The sequence below is a fragment of the Xiphophorus couchianus genome, chromosome 12, assembly GCF_001444195.1.
Source record: "Xiphophorus couchianus chromosome 12, X_couchianus-1.0, whole genome shotgun sequence".
In the NCBI taxonomy this organism is placed as follows: domain Eukaryota; kingdom Metazoa; phylum Chordata; class Actinopteri; order Cyprinodontiformes; family Poeciliidae; genus Xiphophorus; species Xiphophorus couchianus.
The window spans coordinates 25,337,775-25,352,639 of NC_040239.1; the positions used below are offsets into that span (position 1 = coordinate 25,337,775).

The 14,865-nt window shown below is 38.2% G+C and overlaps 1 protein-coding gene across 3 annotated transcripts in view; it reads left to right on the plus strand.

Annotated features, from left to right (window-relative positions):
• The window catches only part of ncor2 (nuclear receptor corepressor 2), a 109,406-nt gene that overhangs the window by 40,022 nt on the left and 54,519 nt on the right, over positions 1 to 14,865 (plus strand). For all 3 annotated transcript variants that reach the window (XM_028032987.1, XM_028032988.1, XM_028032989.1), the window contains exons 5-8: positions 1,049 to 1,231; positions 7,280 to 7,393; positions 11,340 to 11,396; positions 11,721 to 11,773. In XM_028032987.1, the coding sequence (XP_027888788.1) occupies positions 1,049 to 1,231; positions 7,280 to 7,393; positions 11,340 to 11,396; positions 11,721 to 11,773 (407 nt within the window). The remainder of the gene's footprint in view (positions 1 to 1,048; positions 1,232 to 7,279; positions 7,394 to 11,339; positions 11,397 to 11,720; positions 11,774 to 14,865) is intronic.

Genomic DNA, 14,865 nt, shown 5'->3' on the forward strand with positions numbered 1-14,865 from the left:
AGACACTCATATGGAGGAACGGCTCCATCATGGCCTCATATATTTATAACATCAGAACAAACACGAACACAGTCGTTCATCAGGAACAAATTAATTCTTCCCCTCCCGCACAAGTGTGCCCATTACATTGTTTTGCATTTTGTCCATTCACTAACTAATATTGTTGTCAGCTTTCATGAATTAATGCTTTGTCACATGTACACACATCTTAATTAAATCTTTGTAACACAATTTGAGAGTAGGGCTGCAACTAATGATTTGTTTTAGTAATCGATTATTCTGATGATTACTCGGTAAAAAATGGCACATTCTGCAGATTTTGAATTTAGCTACTTAAGAAATTTATATTTAATATTGGAAATACATTAAGGAATAGAAATATACAAATTTCTTTTTTAATCACTTAAAATGCAATAACATAGCATTCCTTCAGTTTCGCTTGGTCAGGTATAGCAAAGGATGCATCTGTATCTAAAAAAACAAATACTTGTAACATTTCTGCGTAACTTAGCCTCTGTACAGTGTAGGGTTGATCTTTTGATTACCTTTTTCAAAAGGTGCTTAATAAGTGGAAAGCGAAAGATGATTAATAGGAGATTTTCTTTTCCAGAATCTGAACCAGATGAAGCTAAAAATGCCACTTAAGGAGTTTTGGGTAGATCGAAACAAATGTTTCTTAAATGCAAAATGTAAACATTTTTGTAATTTAATTACTGCTTTGCGTATGGTCTTTCAGTAAATGGTCTTTGTCTGAGTTTGTATTCACCAGTTAACGATTATTCAATCACTAAATTAGTTGATGATTTTTATCAATTATCGATTCATCACAATTTATCCCATTAATCGTTTCAGCCCAATTAGAAAGCCTTTGCGTTATTGATTTACAAACAAATGTGAGAACTTCTTTTCCAAACCTTGACTCAATTATTCAACACAGACTACAGATTCTTTAAAACACGTCTTCCTGTTTTTGAGACTGTTTCTCTATTTGTGAAAATCTCTTTTGAGCCCGATGTAATGTTTATCTTTGCTATGTTGGGGTTCACAGGAGCGTGGAAGTGCCATCGGGAAGCTGGAGCCCATCTCGCCGGTGAGCCCAGTCCACATGGACACTGACTTGGATCTAGTTCCGGCTCGATTCTCCAAGGAGGAGTTGATTCAGAACATGGAACGTGTGGACAGGGAGATCACCATGGTGGAGCAACAGATCTGCAAGCTTCGCAAAAAGCAGGTCCGTGCTCCGTGCGATCTGGCGGTAGTTGGAGATTATCTCTTACCCAACTCAATTTCATCTCTGTGGCAGTTTTAGTGTTGATATCTTCATCCTTTCGTCTAGTTTTAATATTCAGCAATAAGATTTATTTTAGTGATTGTTTTTTTTTAGCAACTTGAAAGCAGAAAATTTGTTGAAATCTGTTGTCTTTCTGATCTATTTTCATTAAACAATTATTCATTTTTTATAATTATGGCCTTGGCAGGAGTTCCTAAATCGTAAGATAGTCGTATTTTAAATGTGATATTATTTCTAATTTGGTGAATAGCCTGTGAATTGAGTAGATTTTTTTTTACACCATTTGCCTATTTCTGAGCTGGGTTTGGAGAGGAATAGAAGTATTTATTTTCCATGTCTTGTGAACTCTTTGTCTTTTTTTTTTTTAAAGTGAAATCTTTTTCCAGTGTGATTGCCCTTTCAGTGATTAACCGCCATTTGGATCCATAATGATTTTATGTTTTTGATCAACCTAAATTAGGCTGCACTTTATCCTAAGCACTATTTATGACGGAAAACTCAACAACCTGAACAACCTATTAGAATTGGTAGGGTAACACTGTGGAAATGCTTTTTTCCCTCCCTCAGTAGGGACATTTAAGCTGGTCAGACTTGATGGGAAGATAGGTGGAAAATCAAGGAAGCAATCTAGTTAAAGGCTGCAAAAGACTTGAAACCAGGGCAAGAAGGTCACCTAACTCCAGCCCAATGTTATGGCTTAGATCAAAAGAGTGGCTCAGTCAAAGTCAGGGCTTTATATGTTGTTCAACTTTCGCGCTTGATCTAGTTTCACTCAGTCTGAGTGATTTTGGAAAGAGGAATAGACAAAAATGTCACTCTGTAGGTGTGATTGTAGGATCTAGATTGGACTTTATGACAAAATGTGGAAAAGTTTAAAGGGTGTGATTACTTTTGCAAAGAACTGCAGAGTGAATTTCTGCATTCAAGCTTCTGTGGTTTGTTGCTTGCTGTACTTTGTTTATGCTGAACAATTTTCGGCATCTGCTTTTCTTCCCTCTCTTCCTTTTGCTGTTTTTCTTTTGTTACGGAGAAAAATCAGTTAAATATATATGAAGCTATAAATAACGGTTTCCTTCAGGGAGCCGAAGCATGGTGAACATTTTGTTACTGTGAAGCCGCTCATATCCCCGCCAGACCTGCCACGCTGACTCCCAGTGGGCTGCGTGGGGTTTTTATAAAGAAGCTGTATGAATAAGCCTGGCTTTCATCCATGCAACTTACGGATCCATCAAATATGCTGTTACATCAGACTACTACTTTCTACAAAATAAAGAGATAAAAATAAATGCAGCAATAAAAATATGTCAAAATACAAATAACTAAATTCATTAAAATAGAATAAATACGTGAAAAGTAAATACATAGTTATATATGTAAAAATAGAATAAAAAAAATTGTGTATAAATGCAGATAGGTAAATATAAAAATAAATCTGTAACATACAAATATATAAACATAAAATCAAATATGGAAAAATACAAGTAAACATAAATATCGAATTTAAAAAATCTGTAAGTAAATACGTAAAAATAAAATTATCTGTAAAAATAAGATTAAATCTGTAAAATAAAAGAAATTAAAATTAAATGTAGAAATGCTAACAAATATGTAACAATAAATACATAACAATAAAATGCGCAAAATAAATAAGAAAATACAAGTCAATATTTAAAAAAATAAAATAAATTTTTGTTTCAAATTTTTCTTTATTTGTAATTTGTAAAAATAAAAATATGTAAAAATAATTTTTTTTTAAAAAGTAGTGGACGGGGGGGGGACTGCTTAATGCACTCAATAGGGAAAAAAATCCAGTTAATCCTTCAAATGCAGCTTTGGCACTCTTGAGGAATGACAAATATAGATGTGATTACACCTATTCGAAGTGTTGCGTTCCAAAGATTTCACAAGAAAAACCTATCTGCTGTGGTTATTGGGTTTAGCTCACATTCAAGGACGCCACCTACATTTTCACAACGTTACCAAGTTAAACGGCACGTACGCCGTATGCCGACCAACCCGTTTTGAAGTCTGGTTTCACATCTAATTATTCCGAGCACAGAGAGGAACACCTGAGAAGGAAAAGCAAGTAAGCCCTGTGGAGAGGTTCATCAAAGCTTGGTGGAGGAGAGCAGAAGCCAGGCAGAACTTGGACTAAGCCAGGAGGAAATCTTCAGACACTTGAAAAGCCGCAGGGCCCCTACTGTAGAGGGCCAAACTTGACCTCAGACATTCTGCCTGGGTCGCTGTTGGAAGCCATGTCTCTGCCTGGGATGGCACTGTTTTTCTCTTATAGAACTGCTAATTTCAAAGTTAATGTTGAGTCCTTCTGTCAAGAATGGATTTTAGAAACATACCAACAGGAATATATCAGGACATTCAAGAATATTTACACTTTAATCAAAAAGATGAAACGAGGAATCCTTTTCTCTTTGGTGAATAGAAGAAACGTCTTGATTCTGAAAGCTTTGAATGATTAAAAGCTGCTCTCAGAACAAATCTGCATCCCCCTCTCAGGTTCCTGTAATGGAGAATGTTTTTCCGGATATTATTACAGTCCAGCTCGGGCTGAGCGTTAAAACATCTGCACTAATTAAGTGGCATGATAAACTATTTTTTAAAGAGTTCTGGTAGATTAAGTGAACGGGCAGGAGGCAGAGGTTAGGTTACAGCCAGTGTGTCAGCCAAACTCATGACGGTTGGTTTATTTTATTTTATTCTGAGGTGGGTTTGGAAAGGGAATGGGGGGTGCCTGAATTTGCTTGACCAGATGCTTAACTAGGGAAATCATGGCACAAGATGAGCCAACCTACTGTGTTTATGTGTGGACCATCTTGAGGCCACCATTACTCCTCCCTCCTCTGAAGGCTAGTGTAGATTAGCTGTTTTTACAGCGCCCTTTTGCCTCATTTCCACTGGTCGGGTCGGTTCAGTACAGCGTATTCCGAAGAGCATTTCCGCCACCAATTGAACTTTCAGACGTGGTTAAACCTAAACGACTAACATGGCATCACACTAGCGCGACTGGGACGCTCTACAGTAGTATGTCTCGTTTTTATGTCCGCCAATCAATGAAATGTGTTGTGTGAGGCCAGTGGCTTCGCCCTAACCGCATCGTTCCTACAACTGAAGGGAACCCAGAAACTGTGTGCGCTGTTTTTACAATGGAAACTGATAAAATGGCGTCCCGACCCGTGCCGTACCACTTAGTGGAAACGAGGCATTTGACACCCAAACTCAGCCTCCACATAACTGGTCAGAGCTGATTACATACACTCTGCTGCTTTTCCCCCCCAACCCACAGCTTACAGTAAATGCATCCAAATATTTTCTGAGTATTTCTGAAGGACACTTTTCATTCAACGTTTAGTTAAGCAAATCCTTTTTATTTTAAACCATTACAGTATGTTCGATTAAATGTTCCTGTATGTAGCTGAAGGTTTCCATGTTGTAGTGGGAAAAAATGGCTTTTTTTGGGGTGCATAAAAGTTAAAATATTAAGACAGTCTTCATTTTAATGATTGCACACAGAGTACAGTGGAAGCCTGATTCACTAGCATTAAAGCTTTTGTCAAACGATTCTTGAGTAGATATCATTTCAAATTTTTTGGTTGGTGTTTTCAGAAATCTGTGAATTAATAGGACTGGATTTTTCATGAGTACGGCCGCACAGTATGAGGGAAAACATGACATTGCAATATTATTCTGACATTTTTCAAAGGTAGTTAACCTAGATTCTCTCCACTGCTTGCTTACTTTTCCAGTTTTCCAGAGTTTGAATGCATGTCAGCTGTAATGTTTCGGAGTACCAAATATTACATCTATGCAATCTTTTGCAGTTTTGATATTGCACTTATTAATATTGCGATGATTGCAATTTAGTATTGGATTTAAAACTCGATGCACCACACCTGGATTGCAATATTTTTAGCAGTAATTAATTTGTGTTTTGTGGTGTTCACAAATGGATCAGCTCCAATTTCCATAATTTTTTGTGACTGGTGATAGACCGATGTCGATCATATCCACCAAACTTATCTACCTTTACAAACGTTTGAACATCAGCCACTGTCTACTTTTTCTCTGAGGGCTGACAGACTCGCCCATACGTATAAACTTTTCATTTATCTTGAGAAAAATATAAATGAACAAACTGCATGTAGTTGTTTTGGTGGTTTTGTTTAGTGTTTTTCAGTAAAATAAGGTTGGAACATTGAAAGTGTATTGATCTGTGTGATCTTATAGCACCTAACAGGGTCAGTTATAAAAACATTTGGCATCTGTCAAAATTGGAATCAGCAGGTTGGGCTTTTTAAAGATCTGTGATCGGCCAGAAAACTGCAATTGGTGCACCTATAGTTCTTTGCTGGCTAAACTCATAATTTAGCCAGTAAGTGAAAGAACTTGCTGCCTTTTTTTGTTTTTAGAGAACTTTAACTTCAAGTTAAACTGGATTTGCGGTTCTTAACCTCGCTAGGGTAAAAATGCCCTCTAACGCCGCATCGGTTGTCCAGTCAAAAATAACCACCTAACCTAATTTTTTCAAATCACTTTTAAAATCTTCCTGGTTGCAGTACGTCATTCTCTTACACCAATACAACTGCCAGACCTTATCTGTTGGAGGTAATGGAAATGATTTGACGTAAATCTTCTGAGTTTGTAGCTGTAATGGCGCTCTGGGTAAACATAATAATGCTTGCATAAGGAGATGACTTTATGGGCTCGTTTAGATGCTGTAAATGTCTTTCAACCCACCGGGGTTTTAAAGTCATTACTTTGTGGCTCGCAGCAATACAAACTGATCACTGGCACAATGAATGAATATGTTCTTTAATACACATAGGGCTGTAACTATTGAATATTTCATTAGTATTTAATCATTTTCATTCAGTTAATTATTATTTTAATTATTATAGTCTTGTTTCGACCCATAACCAGGCTTTCATATTTTGATGTGAATGTGACAAAGGTCAATTAAGTATTTTGTTTTATTTCTGTGTATTGTGTGTTTTTTAATCCAAAGCCAAAATGCACATTCAGAGCCACCTTGTTGTTTCGTCTGCTTTTTCCATCATCACAGTTCCCCGTTTGATATTTTTCTCCCTCTGTACCTTTTTGTTTATGCACATGCAGTGCCGCTTGTCCTATGCTCCCACTGTAAACATCGATTTTATTTGCTCGAAAAGCCATTTGAATCAGGAATACGCCTGCCTTCTGTTTGTGCAGTCTTGTTGTGCTAATCAAATTCAGTTTTGCTGCAGAGTATATTAACTCATTGTTTGATGTAGCTCCTTAAGTGTGGCATGTTTGGTCTCGTTCTTCAGTTTTTTTTCCCCCTTCCTTGATCGCACATAATCTTAAGTGGCAGAGTGCAGCGCCACGCGAATAGCGCACTGGTGAAACATGTCTGCCATCAAGTTGAACCATCCTATGAAAGATTTATCTCCAAAGCTGTAATGTTGTGTAGTTGCTTTAGTTATTTGAAAGCGTAGTCTTGGCTCTACATATGTAGCCATAACCTACATTCTATAAGCGTCACTTTTTTCATGTATGTCACAATAAGTAATAAATGAATTAATCGCATGATAAATTAAAATGAGATCAAAAATCTCCACGTGGACAACAATCATTAGAGATGCTCGCATCAGCATTTTGAGGAGCGTTGCCAACATTTGACACCCTGTATCAAGTAGTTAGTTTGCACTTCCTGCCACTTTTCGGCTGTTTTGATTTATTTTTGATCTTTTTGGTATTTTCCAGTTTCGGTGCTAAATGTTCCTTAGAAATTAAAGAAAGTATTATTATCTTAGTTGAAAATTGTCTCAAGATGGCAATACAATCGTTTATCGCATTGGTTTCTGGGACAATTTGTCATCCAGCGACAGTTGTTATTGTGACAGGAGTATCTGTAAACAAAAACCGTCGGCTGTCAATATTTTCCCCGTTACATATAATGGAAAAGTTATCTGATCTTTTTTGTGTGCGCCGCAGCAACAGCTGGAGGAGGAAGCCGCTAAGCCCCACGAACCCGAGAGGCCCATCTCGCCGCCACCCAGTGAGGCCAAGCACCGCAGCCTGGTGCAGATCATCTACGACGAGAACCGAGTAAGTGGAAGATAAACACTCAAACAGGCGTGCTTAATCTGCTGCCTTACCCCTTTGACCCATATTCCTTGGTATTTCAATATGGCCACACTCGATCACATTTGCAGAGTATTCATTATGTTGAAACGGCGGAGAGGTAGGGCCATGATATTGTTTTTCACGGCTGCGGCGTGACAGTTCGCACAGTAAATACTGTCTGTACATTCTGCCTCCCCAGAAAAGCAGCAGTCTGTCATACTTTTTAAAATATTTTTCTGAGATCTTAAAAAAAAGAAAAGCAAAACAAAACTCGTCGAAATGTATTCATGTCATACCTAACCCCTCTTACTTGTTACTGCCGTGCAAGGTAGGAATGTTGCCTGAAAGAATATGCTACTAAAGGTCAACATGGCAAACCTAATGAATCAGATGTGTTGACTCCAAGAGGCGCACAGACAGTAGAAGGTGATTCACGTTTGCACTGACACAACCCTTGATCTTTGCTCTAAAATATTTTGGATTAATCAGCCTCCTTATGGAGCAGTGCTTCGTAAAAGCTAGCAGGAAATGTTCACCGCAGGAAGTTGAGGTGTGTGCAGAAGATGAACCACGGAGCATTGCAGTGATTCTCAGTGCTCTCAGTCCCCCTTGTGGATAAAAGCTGAGGTTTCATTTTTGTAGGAACTGCGAGTTCAAAAATGAAACTCTGAAGGGCCTCTTGTGATTTTTTTTTTTAAATATCCAGCATATATTTTAAGCTGGGTAATTCTGTACATCTAGGCTGGGCAGCAGTGCAGTGTGCAGAAAATTCACTCAAAATGGACAATTATAGTTCAGCCCAAACTTTGGCATTCTCTGTGTGTAATAAAACATACTTTGCATTGCTGTGTGTCTCAGAGAAACGGCGGATAACCGCTGAAAGGCCTCAGAAACCCTTTAGGAAGATGCACAGCGTGCGACTTTGATTGTTTCCATGGCCAGCTAAAACGCAGCCCTTCCTTGGAACAGGAGAACACGGCAGATGGCGCAAGTTAGAAAGTGACTCGAGCGTGCAATCTAACCTCTGTAACACTTCCCTCTGACTTACATAATGCACTCTGGCCTGCTGCCATCCAGCCTCATTGTGGCAGTCAAACCAGGCTCGAGCTGCTTCTATTCTAAGTCACACGCTTCTGCTTTACTCATCGCTTCTGCATTTCTGGTATTTACAACTGCACTCGCGCCGCTGTTTAATTGTCGCGATTCGATATGCTAGATTTGAGTTGTCTTCAAGGGAGGACTGCATATTGTGTTGTAAATAGAAATGGTTGCCCGTGGTGTTTACACACGTGGCTGGAATTACTTCAGCCTCAGCTCTCCCCGTCTCCACACTGTCATCTGTCCCTTTGGGGCTCACAGTCACAGGCTCTTTCAGCCCCATCATCAGACCCCCAAGGACCGGCTCAGTTCATGTTCATCCTCCCTGCATTTGGAACACAGACATCTCAGACATGGGGATGAGAAAAGACATGGACCTCCTGTGACTGCATTGCGTTTATGTCTTTTCGATGTAAAACTAGCTTTGCCGTTTTTTTTGTTGTTTTTTTTCCCCCCTACATTTATCCCTTTTTCTTGTTTTTGTTCCCAGGATTCCCTTTGGTGGGGGTGTAGGAATATAATCACTCAGGGAAGCCGCACAATCAGTCCCAGAAATCTGGTTTCACGTTTGCTGGAGTCGGATCATGTGACCTGCAGAAAATGTTCTGTTGGCTCCTAGCTTTACGAGCAGCGATAATGCGAGCGCCGCTGTGGTGAATCTGTGTGCCACCACCGGGGGGCATGATTGAAATGCTAAATTCAGCCTCTTCACTTTTGTCTGCTTACAAACATGAAGGATGTTAACGAAGCACCAGCACTTTAATTAGTTACACTCTTACTGAAAACCAGAATGTTTTCCCTCACATTTCCCCTCTCCACTTTAGTTCCATAGATATTGTTTGTTTTTTCTTGTTTTTTTTTTCCTTCTTCTGAAGCTACTTCAGTATCTCACAGCTTTGTTTTCAAATTAGCTGAAAGTATCACAGTTCGGAAATGAAGAGAAATCCCACAACCCCCTCCCTCCACTCTCGGAGGATGAAAGTCTCCTTTTAATAATTGCTGCTCATTAAGTGCTGCTGCTGTGAGCGTGCTCTCTGAGGCAATACTCTGCAGCCTGTTACACCTACTCACTGATGATGAGGAAGCAACATTTGCATTTAATTGATATGTACAACATGTGCATTGTGTAAGGCTGTGGTTCTTTTCTTTCCTTGTTCTGTGGATGCACAAGGCTTTTATTCAAAAAGCTTCGCCTCACTTTTGACCCAGTTGTAAGTTTGTGTTCACTCATGATGTGGAGTTGATATAGTCATGATTTTTATCACCATTTCCCTGCAGTGAAGCATGTCTGTTAAAAACACGTAGCTGAGGATGTAGGCCAGGGGTGTTCACTATGCGGCTCGTGAACCATTTGTGGCTCTTGGAATGATTTTCTGTGGCCCTTGATCACAATCCAAGAAACTTAAAACATTCCAGTGTCAAATTTGTTGTGAGGTCTTTAATTAAGATAAGATGCTGCTAAATTAATATCTTTAAAATGGAAATGCTAAGATGCACACAGGGTGTTTTCCTTTTATTAGCACAGTTACGGTATGGACTTAGAATTTTATTGTGATATTTTGCGATACTATTGTGATAACAATAAAAATTATGATTTAAAAATCATAATTTTTGCTTCTGCTTCTATTTTAGATAACATTCCAATATAAAATAGGCTTCTCCGGGACTCCACTTACTTAACAAGGAAGATTTATAAGACTAAACGGCACACAGTATTTTCAAACTTACTGATATTTTTTGAGGCTCTGATGAAGCAGTAAAAAAATTGTTTAAAATAACATTTCCAATAATACAGTTTTTTTATTTAATATCATTGATTTAAATTTATCAAGACAACAATAAATCAAAATTTCTCTAAGAAGATTTTCACAATAAATGATAAACGATACGATAAATGCGCACCGATTTCTGCTGCCGATTCTAGACATCAAGCAATGGCAGTAATGCAGAAATGTCTCATCGCGGAAAATTTTAGCATCAATATTAGCATTTTCATACAAAAGTTTACAACATAGTCATTTAAAACCATGAAGATTTTTGTCCCTGTTACATGAAAGCAAGGTTATAGTATGTTCTCTGAACATGATGGTTGTCTAACTTTTAGAGTTCAACTTGTTTTCAGTCTGCTGAGGATATTTAAGCAGCATTAGGTTAAATATCCTAACCTAATATAAAGAAATAAAAGCTGCCACTGAAAAGTGGCCTGGCCCGCTCTGTCACTGTCATCAGCTGTAAAATGTCACTACATGCACCAAGGGCATCTGTACACGGCAAATGAAGGAGAAGAGTACAGTGAGAATATTGTTTTGGAGTTTGGAAAGATGTATACACATTTGTCTGGTGGAGCTAAATGTTTATGTAAGGATGAGCAGAGAAGACCCGTTTTAGATTGACTTTTTCCTTAATGGTCAAACATCTCTGTTCTCCAGCTCTGAAGTGCCCCCCTCCACTCCTCCAGCTCCACTCTTTTTTTCCATCCTCTTTCTCTCCCACTTTTTTAGTCTACTCCCACTTGCTTTCATGCCTGCCTGCTCTTTCTCTCTAACCTTTCTCTGTTCAGGGTAGGTGAGTAATCTTTCTCTTTTTTTCTTGCTGGAGAAGATAGAGAGAAAGAGAGAGAGCTGAGGCAAGGAGCTGTGGCCCAGCTTGAGTTAAAAGCTCTAACAATAGGCAGCGGGTCCAGCTCTCCATCTACCATGCATCCAGCCCCGTTCACCCCTTATAGCAAGCGGTGTTTTTTTGCCTTGGTGATCTAGTGAGCGTGTTCCCCGCGTTGCCGTGGTGATGGCAGCTGGCTAATGTGCTACTTCGGTTTGTCTTTTCTCATCAGAAAAAAGCAGAAGAGGCTCATAGGATACTGGAGGGGCTGGGACCCAGAGTGGAACTGGTGAGTAGCGACTTTTACTTTGCGTAGACTTTTCTTCTCGTCTTTGTGTGCTCTTCTGTCCTTAAATTTTGAAACATAGAGCAGCGAATCGGCTCCTGCAGAGCTCAGCTCTGCCTCAGGGGGCGTTCATTCTATGAAACTTCAGCTTAAAAATAGATCTAATTATTTGACCTCTTTTCATTAGTTCCAAGGTTTTGCATTACTTCTCTAATTGATGACATGTTTAATTATTTTTTTAAAATTACTGAGGAAACTAATTTAGGTCTTTTTGCCATTTTGTAACCTTTTTAATTGGTTTATTTATTTTTTGTCCTGTTGTTGCAGCCTTTGTACAATCAACCATCTGATACCAAACAATACCATGAGAACATCAAGATGTAAGTCTTACTCCACATATGTCATATTTACAGTATTTAATTTTTGGTTCATTTAAAAAGAATTGCATCCTCAACAGTAAATTATATATTATAGACATCTGAAATTAACCGACTAGCTGTGTTGTAGTACAACTATGGCAAGTAATGATTTCAAAAACACTAACAATTTTAGCAAACTCTTCGTATATTGTGAAGGCTTTTTTTTTTTAGAAGAGATATTAGGGAAAGTGCTGTGGTTGGTGTTTTCCCTTCACTTGTTGCATGTTGTTGATCAGATATAGGCAGTAGAGCGCCACCTATCCCTCTTATGAAGGTAATACTGTTTGAAGATGATAGTTTAGGAGCTGCTGGCAGCATGTTTGTTAAGCAGCTGACTACGGACTGGCTACCTGAGCAGATAGCTTGACTGATTAGCTACTATCTGTTTGTTTGTGATTGTTACATTTTACAGAACAGTAAAACAACGTGGTATTTTGCAAATTTTTTGCTAAATGTAGCAATATTGTTAGGAACACTTGTATATATATTTAAAAAAAACTGAATTAAGAACAACTTACTGTACAGTAAGGACTTGTTGGAAATTTACGAGTGTAGTTATAAAAACTGTAGACTGTGCAGCTGAGTAGGGTAATTTAAAGAAACATTACAAAATGTGCATGTGAGTTTGTGCTTAAAAATTTATTGGAAGAAGTGAAAATACTACAAACAGAAATGTGCAAATATCTGCAGAAATTTTATTTTAAATGAGAAAAACTGCAAATGATAGCAGGGATGTAAATACATATAGTTGGGAGCAGTGATGCAGGGAGGAAGGATCTGCTGTAATGCATGGAATGCATAAAGATTCCTGGATTTATATCTGATATCAACCCAGATATAAAAATTTTAATTGATATCTGAAAGTTAATGTTGCTGTTTTGGCCAATGTTTATGAATATTATAAATATTTTATTGCCCTTTGACTCGGTTAGAAGAAAAACAACTGCGCTGCTGACATTGATTCTCTGCTTCTGCTTAAAAACCCCACAATCTTGTGCTGCATCACTATCACTTTCATATGCTCAAACAAATCCCACATGACCAAACCCCAGCCCCTCCCAAAATACATACACAAATGGCAATAAGATGGAAGTAGATATCTGTTATTAATATTAGCCCAGTTTTAGAACTCACATTAATATCAATATGTCAAAAATTACTAACATTGGTTGATGCTAGTGATTTTATTATTGGGGTGTCATGCATCCCTAATAATTTAAAATCCGCAATAAGTTAACAATAGTGCCTTTTAAAGTTTGTTTTTGTTGTTTTTAACAACTCTTGGTGCCTGTTTGGTTGCCTCGGTGCCTGCTGTGCATCTTGTCGCCCTGTGTCACTGTGTCCTTGGGTAAGACATTGGCCAATTTCAGATGTTCACTTCAAGGACAGAGAAAAGCTTTCCCATGAAGACGCTCACTCGGCATTGCTGAAAAATTATTCTTTGTTGCTTAGTTACTCTGTCTCTAACATTTGGAGCCCATCATGTATTACTTGCCCATGTTGCACTGTAAAACTTGTGGGAATAATCATATTTCAGCTGCATGTTTAATGTCTAATCATGCCTGCGTGTCCCACTCCGCCCTTTAGTGTCAAGCGTGCAACATCTTGTTCACTCAGACAACACAGCTGTGATGTAATTAGGTCTGTAGGGCTATATAACTGGGCTTTATAATAAAAACTGGGTGGGCTATTGAACTCTTGTCTCCTGGTGCCTTTTACGTGTTCTACACAAATGTTGGATGTTCATATTTAGAGTTTTACACAATTACATGTTGATTTAGTATGAGGAAGGATTTATTGAAACAAATGTACTCTGTGGTCTGCCCTTGTTTTAGCCGGGGTTTAAAGTATGATCATGTGATGCGAAGAAGGGCTCGCTCTCATGTTTTGATGACCTTTAAAATGTAACTTAAGGCTGCAGAAACTTTCCCTGTTTTGACCACAGTGCTTATTTTGTTGGCTTGTGATTATGATTACCACTTAGAGCTGCAGCTTAAAAACGAGGCACATTTTTCAGTCATTTATTTACAGTTATGGGCCAGAGTAACACTTATTTAATTTACTCTTGGATGTTAAATTAAGTAAAACAAATAAATTTGTCATACCATGGCCAGCATCTGCATGTGTTTACCGCTGACTCTCTGAGATTGGGATAGATTTCAGAAAACAACATGGAGGTGATCTCTGGAAAAGAGATGAGCAGCAGCAGGCAACGGACCACATGAGACTGTTTAACATGACGACATGTGACTGAGGGAGGAAACAGCTGGACTGTTTAAGAAATATCAAAATTAGGGACAACCGTCATATTCTGATGTCCAGATAATCAACTACAGCATGTCAGAATAACTCGAGCAGTTCCTGTGTTTGTGGCCATGATTACTAATATAAAGCATCAGTCAGGATTACGTATAGGCGTGACTTGGGCTGTAACTAATGATTATTTTAGTCATTGATTGCTCTGTCAGATTTCTACCTAGTCGACTGTTTAAAGTCATCGTAGGCCTCTTGCAATAAGCAGTAAATCAATTAATCGCATAATAAGTTAAAACAAGCTCAATTATTTCAGTTTGCATGATTTATTGTTCTACCCTCTCTCTCTCTTTCTACCAAAAACTGAATGACAAAACTCTTCATTCTGATGCTTTGATCTCAAATTCTTTTTTGGAGGGCAATTTTATTGACAGACTTTATCATTCACTTGTTGCTTGTGTTGTTTTGTTTATATCGGATGTTTAAAAGGTCTTCCAGTTCCAGTGTTAAATGTTCATAAGAGTGTAAAATTTATTGATCTTTGAAAATATGCTCTTGCATTATTATGCCATTACATTATGGCATATTTCTATTCCTTAGAAATAGTCTCAAACAACAATATTATCATTTATCGCAATAACTTCTAGGACAGTTTATTATCCAGCAAAATGTGTGACAGGCCTATCTTACTCACAAGTGACTTAGCCTACGTTCTCACAGTAGGTAAATGTGAGCCAAATTCACTTTTTTTTGCCCAAATCAGAATTTTTCATGGCACTCTGAACGACCTAATTTTGATC